Source organism: Mobula birostris, chromosome 8, assembly GCF_030028105.1.
Source record: "Mobula birostris isolate sMobBir1 chromosome 8, sMobBir1.hap1, whole genome shotgun sequence".
NCBI lineage: Eukaryota > Metazoa > Chordata > Chondrichthyes > Myliobatiformes > Myliobatidae > Mobula > Mobula birostris.
The window spans coordinates 9,915,945-9,942,711 of record NC_092377.1 but is presented as its reverse complement, the minus strand read 5'-3'; the positions used below and the strand labels follow the sequence as shown (position 1 = coordinate 9,942,711).

At 42.4% G+C, this 26,767-nt stretch overlaps 1 protein-coding gene across 1 annotated transcript in view; it reads left to right on the top strand.

Annotated features, from left to right (window-relative positions):
• Positions 1-26,767, top strand: part of cd109 (CD109 molecule) — a 255,125-nt gene that overhangs the window by 16,958 nt on the left and 211,400 nt on the right. Inside the window, exons 3-4 of the mRNA XM_072267001.1 lie at positions 4,741-4,769; positions 9,853-10,077. Of these exons, the coding sequence (XP_072123102.1) occupies positions 4,741-4,769; positions 9,853-10,077 (254 nt within the window). The remainder of the gene's footprint in view (positions 1-4,740; positions 4,770-9,852; positions 10,078-26,767) is intronic.

The window sequence follows — 26,767 nt, the reverse complement described above, 5'->3', positions numbered from 1 at the left end:
AGTGGCCACTACAAGTAAGTACAGGTTCTTCTGCTATAACAGGATTGCCAATGGTAAGCTGTTCAATAGTCTTATAACAGTGGGATAGATCTGTCCTTTAGCCTGTTGATAAGTGCGTTCATGCGTCTGTATCTTCGGCCCAATGGGAGAGGGGAGAAGAGAGAATGTCTGGGGTGGGTGAGATCATGCTGTCTGCTTTACCGAGGCAGTGAAAAGTGTAGACAGAGTCCATGGAGGGGAGAGTGGTTTCTGTGATGTGCTGAGCTGTGTCCACAACTCTCTGCAGCTTCTTGTCATGGCCAGAGCACCTGCTATACCAAACCGAGATGCGTCTGGCTAGAATGCTCAGCAGTGGAATGGAAGCTGCCCTTGAATCTGTTGGTTCATGCTGGCAGCACGTTAGAGCAGAAATTAGGTGGTGAAGCCTCAATGAATCAAGAAAAAATGAGTATGGAGTGTGTCCAGGAAAAGCAGAAATAGATAACAACAACATTGGTGTAGTTCATTTGAGTTGGTATCATTTATTGTTAAGCAGGGAGTCCAAGGAATTCAAACCTACATCCACCAGTAACTAGAGTATTCAGTGTATAACCTTGTTTGGTCTGGTAAGATCATTGAACTTAAACACGCCACTGCATTTTTCATTTGTGGAGGTAGTGTTGTTTGCCAGTGTGATGTGGAGATGATATTTCCTGTAATGGGGAAGTCTCGGACCAGAGGTCTCAGCCTCAGAATTCAAGGACATCCCTTTAGGACAGAGATGAGGGGGGATTTCTTTAGCCAGATGCTGGTGAATCTGTGCAATTAAAGCGGAGATTGATAGGTTTTTTAATTAGTAAAGATGTCAAAGTTTACAGGGAGAAGGCAGGAGAATGGGGATGAGAAGGATAATAAATCAGCCATGATGGAATGGTGGAGCAGACTCAATGGGCTGAATGGAATAATTCTGCTTATATGTCTTATGGTTATATCCTGCCACATATCAGTGCCAACTTGTCTTCTTGAGGCCTGTTGGGTCACTATGGAGGCATAGCGGTTAGCGCGACACTATTACAGGTCAGAGCATCGGAGTTCAAAATTCATTTCCGACGTCCTCTGTAAGAAGGTTTGTTCGACCCTTCCTGTGTGCATGTGGGTTTCCTCCGGGTGCTGTGGTTTCCTCCCACAGTCCAAAGAGGCACCAGTTGGTAGGTTAATTGGTCATTATAAATTGTCCTATGACTAGGCTAGGGTTAGATCTGTGGGTTGCTGGGTGACGCAGCTTGCAGGGCCGGAATGGCCTGTTCCACGCTGCATCTCTAAATAAAATAAATAAGTAAAAGCTTGCAGGGCGGACTTGCAAAAATTATAGCATCTTAAGAATAAAAACACTAAAGCTATAAAGATCGGTCGGAAGGGATGGGGTGGGGCATTGAATATCGAATTGCAGCTCGTTTCTAAGCAGGCTAGAAGCAATAATACCAAGATGATGATTAACTGACTCACTAAAAGCATTAATTTAAAAGAACCACATTGAAATTGATTAAAAATAATCTTATATCAGTTTCTGTTTACTGCCTGAAACAAGAGCACAGAAGAATAAGGCTTTTATTTTGGTGACAGGATTGTATGGCATATTTGACGCTATATATTGACCCCTCCCCCCCAAGTTAACCAACATCAACTATTAACAAGCTTGGGTTTCCAAAATGTGTGTGACAGAGGGAAATCTCCACCCTGGGGAATATTCCTAAACAATACCTATTGGGCAGTCTTTGCCTCTCGCCCAACAAGTCTGTTTTCTAATGGTGTGCCTTAAACCTCTTCTACTCCTGAAACTGATAGTGCAATTGAAAGGTGGGCTTGCTTCCGCGTTTCTTCCCATTATCTCTCTCCACCGAGACCAGAGACTTAAGACATTGCTATTGTGCAGAGAACAGAGGGTTGACAGGCTGTTTGAATAGTTGGGTGTCACTGGTACTTTACGTGTGAGGGATCAGGTTTTAAAGAACTTTGTTAGCCTTTTCCAGAGATAATTAGAAGAGCCATAAAAGCAACCAAGGAAATCTAAGCTGGTATTATTTCCTTTACACATGCATTTCCCTTCTCAACTCCCATGATCTGTGCATTCTGCTCCTTTGGGGAGTAAGCATGGGAGTGAGCCAGGCCACCATCTTTACTTTAGTTACTAATTTACTTGGTTCATTACTACGTTGTTTGATGACTAACTGGTACGGCAGAACATTGTGGGCCGAAGGGTCTGGTGCTGTGCTGTACTGTTCTGTGTTCTATGAGAAGACTGTGGCTGAGCGTAGCTGCTCTTTGCCTTCGAATCAGAAGCAGTTTTATTATCACCGATGTATGTTCTGAAATTTGTTGTTTAGCAGCAGTATCGTGCAAGGCAAAAAAATAATATAAGTTCTGATTTTAAAAAAAGATCAGAATCAAATCCAGGTTTGTTATCATGACATTGGTCATGAAATTGGTTATGATGAGGCAGCGGTACAGTGCAGTACATAAAAATCTTTAAGGTATAACAAGAGATGTAAATGAGTAAATAAAATAGTGCAAAAAGAAAGCAAAGGTAGTGAGCAAACAACAGGAATTCTGCAGATGCTGGAAATTCAAGCAACACACATCAAAGTTGCTGGTGAACGCAGCAGGCCAGGCAGCATCTCTAGGAAGAGGTACAGTCGACGTTTCAGGCTGAGACCCTTCGTCAGGACTAACTGAAGGAAGATTTAGTAAGAGATTTGAAAGTGGGAGGGGAAGGGGGAGATCCAAAATGATAGGAGAAGACAGGATGGGGAGGAAACCAAGGCACCCAGAGGAAACCCACACACACACGGGAAGAACATACAAACTTTCTTATAGAGGATGCAAGAATTGAACTCTGAATTTCAATGCCCAGAGATATAATAGCATCAAGCTAAACGCTATGCTACCATGGAGCCCAATCTTATTGTTCACCTGTACTGCACCTTCTCTGTGGCTGTTACACTTCATTCTGCATTGTTATTGTTTTACCTTATTCTGGCTCAATGTAATGATCTGATCTGTATGAACAGTATGCGAGACAAGCCTTTGTATCTCAATACATGTGACTGTAATAAACCCATACTAATACCAAAATACTGGGAGCTAAGTCAGGTATGAGACAGAAGTTGTCTTTTTATCTGCTTTAAGAGTCCAAGAAGAAAATTAAACCATTCCAATATATTGATAAAGACAGAATGGTTGGTAAAACCAGAGGACCATTGGAGAGTTTGAGATATAATCGCAGGCCATTTCATCACCACTGGAAACGAGTATCTGACCTGAACACATCTCCCAGTATTGGTTCTTTACATTAGCATGTCACAGATTTCAAAGCAAAGATCCATGTACTACATATTTAAACATGATGAGGGTTTGACATTCAATGAGTTTATTATACTTTATTGTTTACCTGCACTGCACTCTTTCAGTAGATTTTACACTGTTTTTGCATATACAATAGATTCTGGTTAATTAGGTCATTGATTAATTGGGGCAGCTGCTTAATTGGGCCAACTCTTAAATAACAAAAACTAATCAAGAAAACAGCTGGGATTCCCTTCATTTACTTGGGATATTATGCTGAACAGTTTCTAACGAGGATCGGTCAGATACACTTGTGTGGCCATTAAACACTACACTTTGCTTAGACAGAAAAGTTTTCAACTAGCATCAGTTGTGTGTGTTTGTGTTCTAAAAAACAATGGTTTTTGTCACTGATTGTTGGTGAGATATAAGCAGCTGGACAATTCAGAACTGTTTTGCTCACTGCAGTTTCAAGCATTCAGGCTTGGAGATGCCAGGAATGGCCAGGAATGAAAATAAAATGATTTCACTACTTCAACAAGTTAGGAACTACAAACATTTGAAGGTATTGACAATCAGCTTGAATGTTACAAGGAAAAAGAAGATTTGGAGGATGTAATCTTCGACAGCATTGTATGAAGGCAATCAGTCCATTATCTACAGAAGATGTCTGTCCTGATTTTGTTCATTTACAGTAAATCAAAAGAACAGGGCAAGGATGAATTTCTCCATTGATTAGGAATGAATACTGGTTTATAGCACTGTAGTAGTATTGATAGTCTTCCAATTTGTTCTGTATTCCATTTAAGTGTTATAATTTGTTACTCAGTTAAATGGTAGTTTGTCTTTTTCATACCTTTTTAACTATTTCCATGTAACTAGCTAATTGGGACAGCATCCAAAATATACTGGGCCCAAGGTGTCCCTATTAAGCAGAATCTGCTGCATTTGTATCTTTTGATTCTTATTATAATTTATGGAATATTTTACGTACTGCACTGTACTGCTACCGCAAAACAACAACTTTCATGACATATTTCAGTGATAATAAAGCTGATTCTGGACAGCTGGACAGCCACTCAGGACCTGGCCCTATTCTATTTCCTTTCTCTTCTATATGTTAGGAATGATTTATTACTAATTTTACTGTTTACAGTTTTTATTGCTTTTGCATAATTTGTTTTTTTTTGCACTTTGGCTGTTTGATGGTCTTTGTATGGAGTCTTTCATGGATTTTATTGTGTTTCTTTGTTTTGTGGCTGCCTGAAAGAAGATGAATCTCAAGGCTCTGTATGGCATACATACATTGATCAGAAATGTACCTTGAACTTTGAATCACATTTCATTTTACACTGATTATTTTCAATAACTTTCACCAGTTTATTAACTGAAACTGTGTTTGGACTTTGTTTCTTTCAGGTAGCATCGGAAAACTGGTTCTGCCCACAGTAAGTATTTCAGCCTGGAAGTGAAGGAAGTAGTTTAGATCCTGATGAAGGTTCTCCACCCGAAATGTTGACTGCTTATCCCTCTCCATAGATGCTGCCTGACCTGCTGAGTTCCTCCAGCAGATGTTCTCCTTCTTCAAAGAACTCTGTTTCCTTTCCTCCACCATCAATGCTTCTCTCACCCACATTTCCTCCATTTCCCTGACATCTGTGCTTATCCCATCTTCCCACCTTTGTCCTCACCTACCACCCCGAGCCTCAGCATCCAACACATCATTCTCTGCAAGCTCTGCCATCTCTAACACCAAAAACATCTTTACTTCCCACCCTGTACCCCCACTCTCCTCTTTCCACAGGGATTGCTCTTCTGTGGTTCCCATTTGTCCTTCCCCACTAATTTCCCTCCTGATGTATATCCCTGCCAGTGCAAGTACACCTGCCCATTCACCTCCTGGAAAGGAAGGGCCTTTCACCTACCAGCTTGTACTCCATCCCCTTCCCCTCCCTCCCCCCCCCCCCCCCCCCCCCCCCACTTTCTTATTCTGGCTTCTTCCACCTTTCTTTCCGGTCCTTCCTTTCTTTCCAGTCTGGGCCCGAAATGTCGACTGTTTGTTCATCCTTATAGATACTGCCTGACCTGCTGAGTTTCGCCAGCATTTTGTGTGTGGGTTAGTTTAGATCCAGTGCAGTGTTTAATGAATGACTGATGTATTCTAATTGCTGTGTTAAAAATTAAAGATTAATTCTGGAGACCTCGGTATGCAGGTACACATGTCCTTGAAAGTGCCGACACTGGTAGACATGGTGATGCAAGTGTTTGGCATGCTTGTCCTCAACAGTCAGGATGTTGAGTCCAGGAATTGAGACATCTTGCTACAGCTGCACAAGATGTTAGCAAGACCACATTTGGAGTGCTTTCTGCAACTTTGGTTGCCTTTCTGAGGGAAGGAATGGACTTCACGTGGTGGAACCATTTCTATTGACAGGAGAAGGGGTAAAGGTGGGACACAGGTGCCTTAAAACCACTTCAGGAAGATAGGGCTGATCAGCCATGATTGGCAGGTCATCGGAGAAAGAAAACTCTGATTTCAAACCTCCACTGCTTTATGCCTATACCCACTTACAGGGAAGGCTTCAGGAGTAAACCCTGTGGAAAAATCCAGAGCTGGATTCTCTAAGGCAATCCTACATTAAGTTCAATGCTGACTGGCAACTCCGGAGATGCTGCTGGTAGCAAACTGTATCAGTTTATGTCACTCCTTTGGATCCATCAGCTGCGTCAGCCTGTTGCATAGACATCGGCTTGCTCTCCATACAGTACTGTCCATTGTCTGAATGTAGACAGCTAGCACGCAACATTCGTGGTCAATCCCAGGCAACAAAGGCCCCTGTCTCTCTATAGGAAGGATGTCATTAAACTGGAGGAGGTTCAAAAAAGATTTATGAGAATGTTGCTGGGATTGGTGGGTGTTATAAGAGGAGACTGGATAGTCTGGAATTTTTTTTTCCCTGGAGTGTAGAAGGCTGAGGGGTGACCTTATGGAGGTTGGTAGGGGCATAGGTAAGGTAAGTATTCTTAGCCTGAAGTATTGTTGATGATCCCTATCACCCATCCCACAATCTATTTGACCCACTACTGTCAGGAAGGAGGTACAGGAGCATCAGGACTAGGACTGTCAGGCTGGGAAACAACTTCTTCCCTCAGGCTGTGAGACTAATGAATACCCGGCCACCGCCAAAGACCAGTCAGTAGGACAGCAAACTGTTTACCTGTGTTGTGCACGACATGCATTTTTGAATTATATTTTAAATTATTTATGGTAATATTTTGTTTTATGTGCTGTGTACAATGTACGTTTTGTGAGTGCACCATGGTCTGGAGGAATGTTGTTTAGTTTCATAATATACATGTTTGGTTAGATGACAATAAACTTAATCTCACAGTTTTATTCTCAGTATAGGGGAGTTCAAGGGAGGTTTAAAATGAGAGTGCTTTAAAAGGTGCCTGTGGGGTAGGATTTTCAGGTCATTCGCCACTTTCTTTTTTAAGTCTTTTTATTAATTTTCAAAATTATAAACACAGTAACAATGTTGATACAAAGAGATTGGAATAATCTTAATAAACATATACAAAAAAGATTCTAAGTAACATAGGTATAATAGACTTCCAAACTCGTAATGAAATTAGTCATAAACAAAAAAAAAAATAAAAAGGAAAAAAATATATAAACAAAGAAAAACCCCCAAAAGAAAAAAAAACTGAATACTAAACCCAAAAAAAAAAACGGAACAAAACAGGGCTAGACCAATATCTTGAATCAGACACATTCAGTAATGTCGTCAACTCCGCTCCTCTATTCATATAATTTAAGTTAATAAAAAAAATTCGGAAAGGTCAAATTACATCATATGAAAATGTTGCATAAAAGGGTTCTAAGTTTCTTCAAATTTAACCGAAGGATCGAAAATATCACTTCTAATTTTTTCTAAATCTAAACTTTAGAGTTTGGGAAAACCATTGGAATGTAGTAGGAGGATTGGTTTCCTTCTAGTTCAATAAAATAGATCTTCTGGCCATTCAAGTAACAAATGCTATCATCCGACAGGCTGAAGAAGACAAAGATCTATGCTCTACCATTGACAATCCAAAAACTGCCGTAATGGGATGGGGTTGTAAATCAAAACATAGAACTGTTGAGATAACATCAAAAATATCTTTCCAATATTTTATCAAAAGAGGACAGGACCAAAACATATGAGTTAAAGAAGCCACCTCAGAGTGATCTCTATCACAAATAGGGTTTATATGGGAATAAAAACAGGCTAATTTATCTTTGGACATATGGGCTGTATGCACTACTTTAAATTGTATTAATGTATGTTTAGCACATATAGAAGAAGTACTAACTAATTGAAAAAATTTATCCCATTTCTCTATAGGTAGACAAAGTTGAAGTTCCCTTTCCCATTCATTTTTAATTTTATCAGATATATCTGGCTGTAATTTCATAATTATATCATAGATAATTGCTATTAATCCCTTCTGAAAAGGATTTAAACCTAAAATTTTATCAATAATATCAGTAAGATATGAAGTCAGAAAGGTAGGCAATGTAGTATTTAAAAAATTCTTATTTGTAAGTATCTTAAAAAATGGGATCTAGGCAAATCAAATTTCTTAGATAACTGCTCAAAAGACATAAAACAGTTACCCAGAAATAAGTCACGAAAACATATTATACCTTTCGATGTCCATATCAAAAAGGCTTGGTCCATAACCAAGGGTTGAAAAAAGAAATTGGATATAATAGGACTTGATAGCAAATTCATTCAGGCTAAAAATTTACAAAATTGAAACCATATTCGCAATGTACGTTTAACTATAGGGTTAAACATTTGTTTATTCAATTTAGATAGTACCAAAGGAAGTGAAGTTCCTAAAATGGAAGCTAAAGAAAACCCTTGTACAGAGTGGCCTTCAAGGTTTACCCAATGTGGGCTTGGAGTTATATTCCAATCTTGCGTCCAAAATATTAAATATCAGATATTAATTGCCCAATAATAAAATCTTAGGTGAGGCAATGCCAAACCACCATCTTTCTTGGATTCGCCACTTTCAAGGAATTTTTAACTTTTATTCCCAGGTCCAGGCATTTAGCACTCGGTATAAAAGAAGTTGCTCCACACATCTCCTTTCAACTGCATCCTTTAATCTTCAATGCTGACCTCAATTCTATCGAAACAAAGGGAGCCAAGGTGGAGAATGGAGGCCCTCAGGCCATGGATGTTGTGTCCTCACTGTCTATGTTATCGATATGCAAGCCAGGGCAGTACGATATGGAGGGCAAGCTGTTACCCATGTAGCAAGCCCCCCCTCTCTACGCAGCTGATGAATCCAAAGGAATGGCAGAGACTGATATGGGTTGGCACCAATAGTGTCACAGGAATTGTCAGTCAGCATTGAACTTAACTTAGGACTACTTTAGGGACTATAACTCCAGATTTTTCCTCAGGAATTTCTCCTGAAGCCTTCCCTACGATTGAGCGTCGCTGCAAGGCAGCAGAGATTTGAGATCAGAGTTTCCCATCTCCTAGATGGGCTGCCAAACATGGCTGATGAGACTCATGTACCGAAAGTGATTGGTTTTAAGGTGCCAGTAATCTGCCTTTGCCCCTGTTAGAAGGAACAGCTCCAGTGATCTTAGTAGCTAAGGCACATGTGAAGGCAAGGAGCTGGACTTGGTTGTCAGAGGCTATTTGAGACACATGCCATTGGGAACATTTAATAGGTAGTGGGAGCTCATCCCCACTAAAATCAGAGAATAACATGCTGTCTTCACAATATTAATGACACTTTATATAGACATCATAAGTAGAGAGGGTCATAAAGAGAGCTTTTAGCACATTGGCCTTCATAAATCAGAACATTGAATACAAGAATTGAGATGTTATGTTAAAGATGACGAGGCCAAATTTGGAGCATTGTGCAGTGTCGGTCACCTACCCACAGGAAAGATGTCAATAAACTTGAATGAGTGCAGAGGACCCGAGTTATAGGGAAAGATTGAGTAGGTAAGGACTTTATTCACTAAAGCACAAGAAAAGAGGAGATCTTTTAGAGGTATAGGAGATTATGAAGGGTATAGATAGGGTAAATACAAGCAGTTTTCCCCCTCAGGCTGAGTGAGACTAGGAGGAGAGGCCATGGGTTAAGGGTGAAAGGTGAAATATTTAAAATGAATTTGAAGGAAAACCCTCTTTACTCAGAGGATGGAGAGAGTGTTGTAGAAGTGGTGGATGCAGGCTCAATTACAACAAAGCAAAGTTTGAATAAGTACATGGATGGGAGGAGTATGAAGGACTCATGCAGATGGGTCTAGGCAGAAGAGCAGGTTGTCACAGACTAGATGGACCAAAGGGTCTGGTTCTGTGCTGTAGTGGTCTATGACTTTATAACTGTAATATGGGTGTGTCGGGGGACAAATTGCTACAATTAGAATGATGGGGGCGATACACAATTTTGACTGTTCGTCAGAGTAACTTTAATACTTGTAACTTTGTTCTTTCTTTCTTCATTCTTCAGGAAGGCTTGCCAGAAAACCAATATAACTTGGTGGTGGAGGGCCATGGAGACCAGCACTTACTGTTTTCCAACAGCACCTCTGCGGAGATTATTCCCGAGAGAATCTCCACATTGGTTCAGACAGACAAGGCGATGTACAAACCAGGACAGACTGTGAAAATGCGAGCCATCTGCATCTACACGGATTTGAAACCATACCTGGGCAAGATAAACATCCTCATTTATGTAAGTGTGTAACAGTAACTTTGCTGTGACTAACAGTGATATGAGTGTGCACGCTCTGAAAATCCTTGATCCTAATGGACTATTATGGACTGTAGTTTTTGATGGACTGCAGATCAAGGTCTCTTTGGGGACTGTTGCTATTGCTTGCATGGTGGGGAAGTGGTGGGGGAAAGTATCAGTGTTTCTACTGCCACAAGTGGGGGGAGGGTCACTGCTTCCGCTGCTTGTGTGATGGGAGGGGGAGGGTGGTGTTTGGAGTTCTGATGTCATATCATTATTTCTGTGTGGTTTCTTGTTTCATGGATATATAACTATATAACCATATAACAATTACAGCATGGAAACAGGCCATCTTGGCTCTTCTAGTCCATGCTGAACTCTTACTCTCACCTAGTCCCACCGACCTGCACTCAGCCCATAACCCTCCATTCCTTTCCTGTCCATATATCTATCCAATTTAACTTTAAACGACAACATCGAACCTGTCTCAATCACTTCTGCTGAAAGCTCGTTCCACAAATGGATGTTTCTGTGAAGAGTAAGAATTTCATGTTGTATACTGCATACACTCTTTGATATTAAATTGAGCCATTTTGAATCATGTTAGTTTATAGAATCAGATTATTAGATCAGACACGTGTATATCAAACATTGAAACATTCCTCCAACACCACTTAAGGTTAAACACACTCATATTAGTCATTGCCATCCTGGCGAAAAAGCATTGGCTACCACTTAATCTCTGCCTCTCATCAGTTCATACACCTCTATCAAGTCACTTCTCATCCTCCTTCGCTCCAAAGAGAAAACCCTAGCTCACTCAACCTATCTTCATAAGACATGCTGTCTAATCCAGGTGGTGTCCTGGTAAGCCTCTTCTGCACCCTGTTCAAAGCCTTCCAATAAAGGGAAGAGCAAAATTAAATGCAATAAATATAAGGATTAGCTTAATTTGTCATATGTACATTCAAACATCGAGACATGCACTAAAGTGCGCTGTTTGTGTTAATGACCAACGCAGATGTGCTGGGCGTAGCCTAGAATTGTCGCCATGCTTCTGGCACCATCATAGCACGCCCACAACTCACTAACCCTAATCTCTGCTTCTTTGGAATGTGGGACGAAACCACGGCACCTGGAGGAAACTCTCGTGGTCACAGGGAGAACGTACAAACTCCTGACAGACAGTGGCGGGAATTGAACACCGGTGCCGTAAAGCATTGCGCTAACCATTACACTACCATAGCACCCTTAAGTGTTACAGCTGGGATAAAGGCCATACAGACCAAGTATTCTGCACCAGTGTTGTACAAGAGAGTGACTGTTCTGCTTCTTCTCCCCCATATGCTGCCTCCTCTTATCGTTTGGAGAAGACGATGAGGTGACCAAATAGAAGTTGATAAGATTGTGAGGGACATGGATAAGGATAGAGACCCAATATCTTTCTCCTAGGGTCAAAATGCCCAATGCCAGAAGGCATGCATTTAAGGTGAGAGGGGTTAAGTTCAAAGGAGATGTGCAGGACACTTTTCTCCCCCCCCCCCCCCCACACGCGGATTGATGGGTGCCTGGAGTGCTCTGCCAGGCATGGTGGCATAGCGGTTTGTGTAACGCATTACGACAGCAGTGATCGGAAGGTAGTGGTTCAATTATACTGGAGAACAAATTTTTTCAGAAGTATTCTTTCCTCTGAATTTTTTTTTATTATAAACGATAGACTGCTTGAAGCTGAAACTAAATATACTTTTGGACTACTTGTATCATGTAGGAATTCGGAGAAATGAGAAATGAACTTTTACTGAATATAATGCATTTAATTGCATATTGGTACTGACACTTTGCAATAGTTCAACTAAGCTAAAGATGTTTCGTTGATGATTTTCATTGGTAGTCAGTGTCTGAGGCTTCTCACTTAAGTGTCCAACAATAATCAGCCAGCATTGATGGTTCCAGTTGCCCTGATACCGTTTCTCCATGCAATATCCGGCTGAAATCTTTCATCACTCTTATCTCTGACAGTGCCAAGATTTGCAGGGAAGAAGACCAAATAGGAATGTAGAAAATGAATCTTTAGTGACATAGAAACATAGAAAACCTACAGCACAATACAGGCCCTTTGGCCCACAATGCTCTGCCAAACATGTACTTACTTTAGAAATTACCTCGGGTTACCCATAGCCCTCTATTTTTCTAAGCTCCATGTACCTATCCAGGAGTCTCTTAAAAGACCCTATTGTATCTGCCTCCACCACCATCGCCAGCAGCCCATTCCACGCACTCACCACTCTCTGCATAACAAACTTACCCCTGACATCTCCTCTGTACCTACTTCCAAGCACCTTAAAACTGTGTCCTCTTGTGTTAGCCATTTCAGCCCTGGGAAAAAGCGTCTGACTATTCACACAATCAATGCCTCTCATCATCTTATACACCTCTATCAGGTCACCTCTCATCCCCTGTTGCTCCAAGGAAAAAAGGCTGAGTTCACTCAACCTATTCTCATAAGGTATGCTTTCCAATCCAGGCAACATCCTTGTAAATTTCCTCTGCACCCTTTCTATAGTCTCCACATCCTTCCTGTAGTGAAGTGACCAGAACTGAGCACAGTACTCCAAGTGGGGTCTGACCAGGATCTTGTACAGCTGTAACATTACCTCACGGCTCTTAAACTCAATCCCATGATTGATGAAGGCCAATGTACCGCATGCCTTCTTAACCACACCGTAAACCTGTGCAGTAGCTTTGAGTGTCCTATGGACTCAGACCCCAAGATCCCTCTGATCCTCCACACTACCAAGAGTCTTACCATTAATGCTATATTCTGCCATCATATTTGACCTACCAAAATGAACCACCTCCCACTTATCTGGGTTGAACTCCATCTGCCACTTCTTAGCCCAGTTTTGCATCCTATCAATGTTCCACTATAACCTCTGAAAGCTCTCCACACTATCCACACAATTGCCCAAAAATGGAAAAGGCTAGTGAAAGTGGTGGATACCACCCAGTTCTTCACAGGTAAAGCCCATCCCACCACTGAGCACATCTACAAAGAGCACTGCCGCGGGAAAGCAGCATCCATCAAAGGCCCCGCCATCCAAGCCCTGATCTCTTCTCACTATTACCATCAGGCAGGAGGTATGGGTGCCTTAGCTCCTACACCACCAGGCTCAGGTACAGACAACTGAACTTGAATCACCACAGGTCTAAACTGGGACTATCATTAGCAACCGCCACCATCCAGATCAAGCAACACACATAAAAAAAAATGCTGGTGAACGCAGCAGGCCAGGCAGCATCTATAGGAAGATGTACAGTCAACGTTTCGGGCTGAGACCCTTCTTGAAAGAAGAGATAGTAAGAGATTTGAAAGTGGGAGGGGGAGGGGGAGATCTGAAATGATAGGAGAAGACAGGAGGGGGATGGATGGAGCCAAGAGCTGGAAAGTTGATTGGCAAAAGGGATACGTGGCTGGAGAAGGGAGAGGATCATGGGACAGGAGGCCTAGGGAGGAAGAAAGATGCAGGGGAGCCCAGAGGATGGGCAAGGAGTATAGTGAAAGGGACAGAGGGAGAAAGAGAGAGAGAAATTTTAAAAAAAATATAGTGATAAATAAATAACGGATGGGGTAAGAAGGGGAGGTGGGGCATTAACAGAAGTTAGAGAAGTCAGTGTTCATGCCATCAGGTTGGAGGCTACCCAGACGGAAAATAAGGTGTTGTTCCTCCAACCTGAGTGTGGCTTCATCTTTACAATAGAGGAGGCCGTGGATAGACATGTCAGAATGGGAATGGGATGTGGAATTAAAATGTGTGGCCGCTGGGAGATCCTGCTTTCTCTGGCAGACAGAGAGTAGGTGTTCAGTGAAGTAGTCTCCCAGCCTGCGTCAGGTCTCGCCAATATATAGAAGGCCACATCGGGAGCACCGGACATAGTATATCACTCCAGCCAACTCAAAGGTGAAGTGTCGCCTCCCCTGGAAGGACTGTCTTGGGCCCTGAATGGTGGTGAGGGAGGAAGTGTAAGGGCATGTGTAGCACTTGTTCTGCTTACAAGGATAAGTGCCAGGATAAGTTATTAACTTCAAACTTTTTGCACAGTCACTCAAAGAGTTGAACTGCATGTGCATGTAACGAGAGCTGTTTAACTCATCTCCTTCTACCTTAGGCCACAAACTTATCAATCACCCACGCTGTGGACACTTTCTGGAGGTCCAAGATCCGTATGTTCCACGACCACTGGACTAAGTGTGTAAATGGAGGAGGGGACTAGGTTGAAAAATAAATGTGCTAGGTTTTCTAAAATTGACTTATTCTACTTTAGGCTGCGAACTTAACAATCACTCCTCGTATGTGCTTTGATAATAAACTTACTTAGACCTTTGATCCTATGACATAGAGACCCACTTATAGTTTGTCTTCTTTAGCATTTTGGTTGTTTAAATATTTCACTTGTCATCCTCAAGGTTATCATCTCTAATTCTCGTCTCACCCTATCACACACCAAGCCATGTTGACTATCCCTAATCATGCCCTCCCCACCACTGAATACATCTACATGAAATGTTCACAGGAGAGCAGGTCCATTACCAAGGATCCCCACCATCTAGGCGGTGTTCACTGTGGTCACCAGGAAGGAGGTACAGTAGCCTCAGAATCCTTATCACCAGGTTGAGGGAACAGTTATTACCCCTCAACCATTTGGCTCTTGAACCAAAGGGGACAACTTCATTCAACTTCACTCACCCCATCACTGAGATGTTCCCACAACCTGTGGACTCAATTTCAAGGGCTGTTCATTCATGTCCTCAATACTTATTGCTTACTTATTAATTATTATTACTTTGTTTTTTTTTTTCCTTTTTGTATTTGCACAAATTTTGTCCATCTTGTTGGGTGCAGTCTTATAGAAACATAACATTATGAAAGGGATAGATAAGATAGAGGCAGGAAAGTTGTTTCCACAGGTAACAAGACTAGACTGCTCCTGCTCCTTATGTTCTTAAGTTCTTTCATTGACTATCGTGTTTCTTTGCATTTACTGTGAATGCCCACAAGAAAATGAATCTCGGGGGGTATATAGTGACACACATGTACTTTTGATAATAAATTTACTTTGAACTTTGAAATACTTATATACCCTGTCCCTTAGAATACCTTCCAATAATTTACCCACTACTGACATCAGGCTCACCAGCCTAAAATATCCCCTTTATTCATATTATGTCAACTATTTGACAAGCGCCCACCAACATTTATTTACTCCTGATGTGACCAGTTCACAATTAAGAAAGCAGGCTGAGAGTCTGAGGTAACACAGAACATCTAATATTGACGTCAACATAGTGCAAACATGGCCCCTGTCCCTGAAACTGATAGGCCAACAGCTTTGACAGGGAGCCATCAGGGACCTTTCAGGGGCAGAGTGTTACGTCTTTCTCACATGCACAGTGTGGTGTTCTGAATGGGACCCTTTGTTTTAATTGTTGTCCATTCAGGGTTGATGCATCCAGTTCCAGAAATAAAAGCTGAGGCCCAAGTGTTTGCCAGCGATTGTTTCCTGGATTCTTTGCTCTTTGTCTCATACAGTTGGTTGACTTTCAGCTGAGTCATCCCTCGAGGCTGGTAGCCTAACTCCATGTGATGGGCAGGTGTTCCAGACCCACGGCACTTCATGTTAAGGAGCATAATTAATCCTTCTGCTCGGACCACTCCCAACATGCAACCTAAAAGTGCCACTTGTACAGCGCGATTGTATCTCATGGCCTTGTGATCGATCTTGCAGAGTGCTCTCCCTGCCTAGCTAATGACTGCTCATGCCGAGGTAGACATCCAGAGCACCCATTTGGAGAAGCACAAGACTGTAATATGTACACTCAGTGGCCACATTATTAGATAGTGAAACTCTGATTTTACGTGCCCCAATTTAATGCGAATTTGGATATAACGTGATGACTCATTGGACTCCATGTCCATGTCAATCCATACTCCCCCTTCTCCAGCCTTGTATCCCTTTTGCCAAACAACTTCCCAGCTCTTGGCTTCACCCCTCCCCCTCCTGTCTTCTCCTATCATTTTGGGTCTCTCCCTCCCCCTCCCACCTTCAAATTTCTTGCTATCTCTTTTTTCCGCTAGTCCTGACGAGGGGTCTCGACCAGATGCTGCCTGGCCTGCTGCGTTTTACCAGCATTTTGTGAAAGTCATTGGACCTTTTTTTTTCCGCTCAAAATGGAACAAACTGCTAGAAAAAGAAAATCTTTTTCTGTGAAAGATGAGCTTCACGCACTAGACGCGATCAAGGCTAAAATTCAAACTCAAGTTGCACGAGACCTCGGGATACCAGAATCAACACTTTGTGGCTGGAAATCTCACAAAGAAAAGTTACGCACGTCACTTTGCAAAGTTGAAGAAGAAGCAGGGCTAAAAGCCAAACGCCTGAAGACAGCCAAAGATGCCAGCCTCGATGACTGCCTGTACGAGTGGTTCGTTCAAGCTTGCTCAGAAGGCCTTCCAATTTCTGGTCCTATTCTCAAAGCTCAAGCCAAGAAGTCCACCCCCACCCCCAAAAGTGTCTGAAGTCATGGAACACCTCGAGGCAGCCTCCACTGGCTGGAGACCCAGGAGGTGGACCACATTAAAAACCTCCAACTCAGAAGCATTGTAGATTTTGCTTGCTGCCAGCGACATGCTACGTTCAAGCAAGGAACACTCGATCACTTTTTTAAGAAATAAACTGTAAAAGGTGATTGCTAATATTCTTGAATGTTTTTGTGTATTAAAAAGTTTTACTAAAAATTAATTTGTTTTAATTTCTACAGTAACAACAACCCTGATTTAGCGCGACCCCGCTTTTTTCGCGATGACATTTTATGGACCCAAACGATCGCATTATAACGGGGTTTCACTGTACCTCCTGTACCTAATAAAGTGGCCACTGAGTGGATGTTCATGGTCTTCTGATGCTATAGCCCAGCCACCTCAAGGTACAACATGTGCATTCAGAGATACTTTTCTGCACACTGCTGTTGTAACATGAGTTACTGTCACTTCCCTGTCAGCTTGGACAAGCCAATCCATTCTCATCTGATCTCTCTCTTTAATAAGGGTTTCTTCCCCCCCCCACAGAACTGCCTCTCAATCGACACTTCTTGCTTTTTGCACCGTTCTCTGTAACTCTAGAGACTGTCGTGCATGAGAATCCCAGAAGATCAATAGTTTTTGAGATACTCAGACCAGGCCCAGCAATTGTTCCACAGTCGAAGTCACTTAGATCACGTTTCTTCCCCATCGTGATGTTTGGTGGGAGCAACAGTGAAGCCTCTTGACCATGTCTGCATGCTTTTCTGCATTGAGTTGCTTCCACATGATTGGCTAGTGAGATATTCACATTAATGTGCAGGTATACAGATGTACCTAATGAAGTGGCTCCCGAGCGTAGGAGCAGAATTAGGCCATTCGGCACATCGAGTCTGCTCTGCTATTTGATCATGGCTGACTTATTGTCCCTCTCAATCCCATCCTCCTGACTTGGCCTCCACAGTCGGATGTGACAATGAATTCCACAGATTCACCACCCTCTTGAAGAAATTCCTCCTCATCTCTATTCTAAATGGACTTCCTATTCTGAACCTCTGACCTCTGGTCCTAGGCTCTTCCACTACAGGAATCATCCTCTACACATCCACTCTATCTGGGCCTTTCAATATTCAATAGATTTCAATGAGATTCCCCCCCTCATTCTTCTGAACTCCAGTGAGTACAGGTCCAGAGCCATCAAACGCTCCTCATACGTTGACCCTTTCATTCCTGGGGTTATTCCTGTGTAGTTCCTCTGGACCCTCTCCATCACATCCTTTCTGGTGGGGAGAAGCAGCCAGTTAGGATGGAACCAGCCAGGAACATGTGGAGAATGAAGGGATAGCATTACTATGTAGGCAGAGGTGATTAGTTTAGTTGGGCATTTGATTAAGTTAACTAATTCAGTACAACATCGTGGACTGAAGGACACGTTCCTGTGTTGGGTCATTACGGTGGTTATACCTGGAGGTGGCAATGGGGATAAGCTCCCATTACCTATTAAATGCTCTCAAAGTCGTGCATCTCAAATAGCCTCTGACAACCAAGTCCAGCTCCTGGCCTTCACCTGTGCCTTAGCTACCAAGCCTGGCGGAACTGTATCTACTGACAGGGGAAGGGACAAAGGCAGGTTACTGACGCCTGAAAACCAGTTGCTTCGGGTAGATGGTGCTCGTCAGTTGTGTTTGACAGCTCATATGGGAAAATGTAAACTCTGATCTCAAACCTTCACAGACCCGCGGGGGAATACTTCTGGGAATAAACCCCAAGGAAAGTTCCAGAGCTGGAGTCTCTAAGGCAGTCCTATGTTGAGTTCAATCTGACCGGCAACTCCTGCAGTGCCTCTGGTACCAAACTGTATCAGTCTCTGCCATTCCTTTGGGTTCATCAGCTGTGTGGAGAGGGGGTGCCAGATGCATGGGCAATGGCTTGCTCTCCAAACCGTACAGCCCTGGCCAGCATATCGACTGACAGCTCTGCACAAGCAATGTAGGACAGACAGGATTCAAAAGATTCAAGTATTGAAAATACCTTCATTATCAAAGTATGTGTACAGAATACAACTCCGAGATTCGTCCGCCCACAGGCAGTCACAAAACAAAGAAACACCATGGAACCTGTTCAAGAAAACATCAAACACCCAGCACGCAAAAAAGGAATAAATTACGCAAATTGCAAAAAGCACATAGAGTATCGAATACCAGACTAGGAGTCCGGTTGTATTCAGTTCATTTCAGTACCATGCCACTAGCCCACTGCAGGCTGCACACAGACCCATTCTTCACCAAAGCACCCCAGTTCGTGTCGATCGCCTGAACAAACAACTGAAAAACAGTAAAAATAAAGAGGAACCAGAATCCAGAAGTACATTCAACATGAATCTCATAGTCCCCAAAACGAGTCCACCGCCTCGACAATTAGTCCTTGCAATATGGAACCAATATCCATATAGGACGTAACATCCATAGTTGATCCAGTTTCTTGTGTCTCCAATCTATAATGATTATGTTCTTTCATTCTCCCCACATTCTCATCAACTCCTCCTGGGCTCTACCACTCACCTACACACTAGAGGCAATTTACCATGGCCAATTAACCTAACAGCCTGGGAGAGGAAGGGAACCAGAGCTCAGAGAGAACGTGTGAACTCCACACAGACAGCGCCGGAGGTCACCGGAGCAGTGAGGTTCTACTTTGTCATGCCCTAGCCCCGGTATCTCCTTGTGTGCTTCGTACCATGCCTCCGTACAACAGCAAACATAATCAAAGGCCCCAACCACCCTGGACATTTTTTCTTCTCCTTTCTCCCAAAGGGCAGAAGATACAAAATCCTGAAAACACATACCACCAGGCTTGAGGACAGCTTCTATCCCACTGGTACAGGACTATTGAATGGCTCCCTAGTACAGAAAGATGTATTCTTTACTGTTATCCCAACCACCAGAAAGCAGAGCCAGAGGACTAGAGGCCACGGCAGGACTAGTCACTGCACAGGATGTCCAATCGCCAGATATCAGACGTGGCTGATGTAAGAAAGTGCTAGAAATGGCAGGGCTGAGGGACAGCATAGAGCCGCTGCTCATGACTGCACAGGAACAGGCGCTGAGCACAAGACCAATAGAAACCGGGGCCTATCACACCAGACAAGACCCAAGATGCAGACTGTGCAAGGAATCTGCTGAAACCATTCAGCACACAGTAGTAGGCAGGGACATCATACACTTAATAGAATAACCAAGTTGTATGAATTGTGTATAGGAACATTTTTGTGGAGTATGGATTGAACACTGAAGTCCAAATGGGAAACACCCGAGAAGGTTGTGGAGAACGACGGAGCTAAGATCCTGTGAGACTTACAAATACAGACTGACACGCAGGTACTGGCCAACCAACCAGACATTGTAACACCGGACAAGGAACAGAAGAAAGCAATAGTAATAGATGTAGCAATCCCGAATGACAGTAACATCAGGAAGAAAGAATACGAGAAGCTGGAGAAATACCAGGGCTCGCAAGAGCAGAGAGAAAGGATGTGGAAGGTTAAAGCCAGAGTAGTCGCAGTGGTGATAGGAGCACTTGGAGCTGTGACACCTGGGCTGGGAGAGTGGTTCCGACAAATCCCGGGAACAACATTGGAGATCTCAGTCCAGAAGAGCGCACTACTAAGAATAGCAGAATACGGCACCAAACCCTCAAGCTCACAGGCCTCTGGTAGAGGACGCAAGATTGAGGGAAAAATACACATGCACACCACCCATAAGGGGTGAGAAAAGAAAAAAAAATAATATATATATACACACACACACAGTGCCTATGAAAAGAATTTATCATCTCTCTCCAAAAGTTGTCATGTTTTATTGTTTTACAACATTGAATCACAATGGATTTAATTTGGCTTTTTTGACACTGATCAACAGAAAAAGACTGTTTTGTACCAAAGTGAAAATGGATCTCTACAAATTGATATAAATTAATTACAAATATAAAATGACAAAATAATTGATTGCTTAATTACTCACCCCTTCAAGTCAGTATTTAGTAGATGCAGCTTTGGCAGCAATAACAGCCTTGAATCTGTGTGGATAGGTCTCTATCAGCTTTGCACATCTCAACCTGGCAATTTTTCCTTACTCTTCTTTTCAAAACTGCTCAAGCTCTGTCAGATGGCATGGAGATCGTGAGGGAACAGCCCTTTTTAAGTCCAACCACAAATTCTCAATTGGATTGAGGTCTGGAATCTGACTCGGCCACCCCGGGACATTAACTTTGTTTTTAAGCCATTCCTGTGTAGCTTTGACTTTATGCTTGGAATCATTGTCTTTCTGGAAAACAAATCTTCTCCCAAGGCACCATTCTCTTGCAGACTGCATTTGGTTTTCCTCCAGGATTTCCCTGTATTTTGCTGCGTTCATTTTACCCTCTACCTTCACAAGTCTTCCAGGGCCTGCTGCAGTGAAGCATCCCCACAGCATGATGCAGCCACCATCATGCTTCACGGTAGGAATAGTGTGTTTTTGATGATGTGCAGTGTTTGGCTTATGCTCAACATAGCATTTAGTTTGATGGTCAATAAACTCAATTTTGGTTTCATCAGACCATAGACATCAGAGTTCACATGGCTTCTGACAAACTGTAGCTGAGATTTCATATGAGTTTTTATCAACAGTGGCTTTCTCTTTGCCTCTCTTCCATAAAGCAGTGACTGGTGTTTTTACTACAATCAATTGAAACACCTTGATTGCTCACAGGTGAACACCATTTAACAAATTGTGTGACTTCCAAAACCAACTGGCTGCACCACTGATGATTTAGTGCATCATATTAAAGAGGGTTGAATAGTTATGCAATTAATTATTTTGTATTTTATATTTGTAATTAATTTAAATCAGTTTGTAGAGATCTGATTTCACTTTGACATGGAAGAGTCTTTTTCTGTTGATCAGTGTCAAAAAAAGCCAAATTATTTATATATAGGCATGTGTGACATTGTGGGCATCACTGAATCGTGGCTTAAAGAAGATTATAGAGATTACAGCTGGGAGTTTAACGTCCAAGGATACACATGTCAATGCAATGTCATTACAATACACAACGTATTGAAAGGGCAGGCAGAAAGGCAGAGGGGATAGCATTGCTGGCTTGGTAAAAAATTAAATCAATTCATTAGAAAGAGGTGACATAAGGTCAGAAGGTGTCGAATCACTGTGGATAGAGCTAAGGATCTGCAAGGGTAAAAAGAACGTGATGGGAGTGGTATAAAGACTTCCAAACCATAGTAAGGGGGTGGCCTACAAATTACAACGGGAGATAGAAAATGCATGTCAAAAGGGCAATGTCACAATAGTAATGGGGGATTTCAATATGCAGGAAGATTGGGAAAATGAGGATGGTGCTGGATCACAAGAGGGGGAAATCTAGAATGCCTGTGAGATAGCTTTTTAGAGCAGCTAGAAGCCCACTAGAAGATCAGCATTTCTGGATTGGGTGTTAAGCAATGAACCGGAATTGATTAGGAAGCTTAAGGTAAAGGACCCCTTAGGGTAAGTGTTCATAATATGAAAGAATTCAACCCAAAATTTGGGAAGGAGAAGCTAAAGTCAGATGTATCAGAATTACAGTGGAGTAAAGGGAATTGCAGAGGCATGAGAGAGGAGTTGGCCAAAGTTAACTGGAAAAGAACACTAGCAGGGAAGACAACAGAGCAACAATGGCTGGAATTTCAGATAGCAATTCGGAGGGCACAGGATATATACATCCCAAAAAGGAAGAAGTATTCCAAAGGAAATATGACATAACTGTGGCTGACAAGGGAAGTCAACCCAACATAAAAGCCAAACAGAGGACTCTAATAGAGCAAAAATTCATGGGAAGTTAGAGGATTAGGAAGCTTTTAAAAACAGAAGGCAACTAACAAAATCATAAAGTAGGGAAAGATGGAATACCAAAGCTAGCTAGCTAATAATACTAAAAAGGATACCAAAAGTGTCTTCAGGCACTTAAACGTGAAAGAGAAGCAAGAATAGTGTGGGGGGGGGCAAGGTAATGGTGGATGAACTGAATAAGTATTTTGCATCAGTCTTCACTATGGAAGACACCAGCAGTATGCTGGAAGTTTGAGTATATCAGGGGGTAAGAGTGTATGTAGTTGACATTACAAGGGAGAAGGTTCTTGGGAAACTGAAAGATTTGAAGGTAGATAAGTCACCTGGACAAGTTGGTAAATACCCCAGGGTTCTGAAAGAGGTGGCTGAAGAGATTGTGGAGACATGAGGAATGATCTTACAAGAATGAATTGATTCTGGCATTGGTCAAGAGGTTTGGAAAATTGTGAATGTCACTCCACTCTTCAAGAAGAGAGGCAGAAGAAAGGAAATTATAGGCCAGTTAGTCTAAACCACAGTGGTTGGGAAGATGTTGGAGTCGATTGTTAAGGATGTGGTTTCTGGGTACTTGGAGGCACATGATAAAATAGTCCAAAGTCAGCATGGTTTCCTTAAGGGAAAATCTTGCCTGTCAAAACTGTTAGAATACTTTGAAGAAATAACAAGCAGGATAGACAAAGAAAAATCAGTTGATGTTATGAATTTGGATTTTCAGAAGGCCTTTGACAAGGTGACACGCATGAGGCTACTTAACAAATTAAGAGCCTGCGGTATTACAGGAAAGATACTAGCATGGATAGAGCAATGGCTGATTGGCAGGAGGCAAACAATGGGAATAAAGCAAGCCTTTTCTGATTGGCTGCAGGTGGCTAGTGGTGTTTCACAGAGTTTGTGTTGGGACCGCTTCTTTTTATTTTTTATGTCAATGATTTGGATGATGGAATTGATGGCTTTGTTGCCAAGTTTACAGATGATACAAAGATAGCTGGAGAGGCAGGTAGTTCTGAGGAAGTAGAGAGGCTACAGAAGGACTTAAACAGATTAGGAGAATAGGCAAAGAAATGGCAGATGGAATACAGTGTTGGGAAGTGTATGGTCATGCTCTTTGGTAGAAGAAATAGAAGCATAGACTATTTTCTAAATGGAGAGAAAATTAAAAAATCTGAAGTGCAATGGTACTTAAGACCATACGATATAGGAGCAGAATTAGGCCATTTGCCCCATTGCATCTGCTTCACCATTCATCATGGCTGATCCAATCTTTCTCTCAGCCCCAATCTCCTGCCTTCTCCCCGTATCCCTTCATGCACTGACCAATCAGGAATCTATCAACCTATGCCTTTTAAATATACATAAAGACATGGCCTCCACAGCTGCATGTGGCAAATAATTCCAAAGTACAGAGGTATATATATATATATATATATGTGTGTGTGTGTGTGTGTGTGTGTGTGTGTGTGTGTGTGTGTGTGTGTGTAAGACCATAAGATACAGGAGCAGAACTAGGCCAATCAGCCCATCAAGTCTGCTCCACTATTCAATCGTGGGCTGATCCAATTTTTCCAGTCATCCCCACTCCCCTGCCTTCTCCTCATACCCTTTGATGCCCTGGCTAATCAAGAACCTATCTATCTCTGCCTTAAATACACCCAATGACTTGGCCTCCACAGCTGCTCATGGCAACAAATTCCACAGATTTACCACCCTCTGACTAAAGTAATTTCTCCAAATTGCTGTTCTAAATGGAGGTCCTTCAATCCTGAAGTCGTGCCCCCTTGTCCTGGATTCCCCTACCATGGGAAATAACTTTGCCATATCTAATCTGTTCAGGCCTTTTAACTTTTGGAATATTTCTATGAGATCCCCCTCGTTCTCCTGAACTCCAAGGAATACAGCCCAAAAGCTCCCAGACAATCCTCATATGGTAACCCTTTTATTCTTGAAATCATTCTTGTGAATCTTCTCTGAACCCTCTCCAATGTCAGTATATCCTTTCTAAAATAAGGAGCCCAAAACTGCACACAATACTCCAAATGTGGTCTCACGAGTGCCTTACAGAGCCTCAACATCACATCCCTGCTCTTATATTCTATACCCCTAGAAACGAATGCCAACATTGCATTTGCCTTCTTCACCACTGACTCAACCTGAAGGTTAACCTTTAGGGTATCCTGCACAAGGACTCCCAAGTCTCTTTGTATCTCTGCGCTTTGAATTCTCTCCTCATCAAAATAATAGTCTGCCCATTTATTTCTTCCACCAAAGTGCATGACAATACACTTTCCAACATTGTATTTCATTTGCCACTTCTTTGCTCATTCTCCTAAACTATCTAAGTCTCTCTGCAGGCTCCCTGTTTCCTCAACACTACCTGCTCCTCCACCTATCTTTGTATCTTCGACAAATTTAGCCACAAATCCATTAATCCCACAGCCCGAATCATTGACATGAGTCATAAAAAAGCAGCGGTCCCGACCCCTGTGGAACTCCATTGGTAACTGGCCAGAATAGGATCCCTTTATTCCCTCTCTGTTTTCTGATGATCAGCCAATGCTCCACACATGCTAATAACTGCCCTGTAATTCTATGGGATCTTATCTTGCTAAGCAGCCTCATATGTGGTACCTTGTCAAAGGCCTTCTGAAAATCCAAGTACGCCATATCTACTGCATCTCGTTCGTCTACCCTGCTTGTAACTTCCTCAAAAAAATTGCAGTAGGTTAGTCAGGCAGGATTTTCCTTTCAGGAAACCATGCTGGCTTTGGTCTATCTTGTCATATGCCTCCAGGTACTCCGTAATCTCATCCCTAACAATCGATTCCAACAACTTCCCAACCACTGATGTCAGGCTAACAGGTCTATAGTTTCCTTTCTGCTGCCTCACACCCTTCTTAAATAGCAGAGTAGTAGCATTTGCAATTTCCAGTCATCTGGTACAATGACAGAATCTATTGATTCTTGAAAGATCATTGTTAATGCCTCCGCAATCTCTCCAGCTACTTCCTTCAGAACCCTTCTACCTTAAGCCACAAACTTATCAATCACCCCTGCTGTGGACCACTTTCTGGAGGTCCAAGACGATGACTTCTACAAAGTATGTTCCACGACCACTGGACTAAGTGTGTAAATGTAGAAGGGGACTATGTTGAAAAATAGATGTACTAGATTTTCTAAAATTGGTTCCTTCTACCTTAGGCCATGAACTTATCAATCACCCCTAATAAGTTGTACTTACACAACCGTTTCTCGCTGCATTTTTAAAAACTCAAATTTCTTGCTATGCTTCAACAGGTCATTAATCATGGCTAACCACTGTGTTTCTCTGCTTTGCTTGGAATGCAATCCAGACAAAAATGGCCTGCTTAGATGCCATGCAAAGCTGTACTGTGCTATATCTCTAAATAAAAATAAACATCTTTCACTGTATCTTGGTACATGTAACGATTAGGAAAAGGGGAGGTGCAACGAGACCTGGGTGTCATTATACACCAGTCATTGAAAGTGGACATGCAGGTACAGCAGGCGGTGAAAAGGGTGAATGGTATGCTGGCATTTATAGCGAGAGGGTTCGAGTACAGGAGTAGGGAGGTACTACTGCAGTTGTACAAGGCCTTGGTGAGACCACACCTGGAGTATTGTGTGCAGTTTTGGTCCCCTAATCTGAGGAAAGACATCCTTGCCATAGAGGGAGTTTAAAGAAGGTTCACCAGATTGATTCCTGGGATGGCAGGACTTTCATATGATGAAAGACTGGATCGACTAGGCTTATACTCGTTGGAATTTAAAAGATTAAAGGGTGATCTTATTGAAATGTATAAAATCCTAAAGGGATTGGACAGGCTAGATGCAGGAAGATTGTTCCCGATGTTGGGGAAGTCCAGAATGAGGGGTCACAGTTTGAGGATAAAGGGGAAGCTTTTTAGGACAGAGATGAGGAAAAACTTCTTCACACAGAGAATGGTGAATCTGTGGAATTCTCTGCCACAGGAAACAGTTGAGGCCAGTTCATTGGCTATATTTAAGAGGAAGTTAGATATGGCCCTTGTGGCTAAAGGGATCAGGGGGCATGGAGGGAAGGCTGGTACAGGGTATTGAGTTGGATGATCAGCCATGATCATACTGAATGGTGGTGCAGGCTCGAAGGGCCAAATGGCCTACTCCTGCACCTATTTTCTATGATACTAAATTTTTCTTGACCACTGTCCTGTGAAAAACCTATATATTTTTTACTGT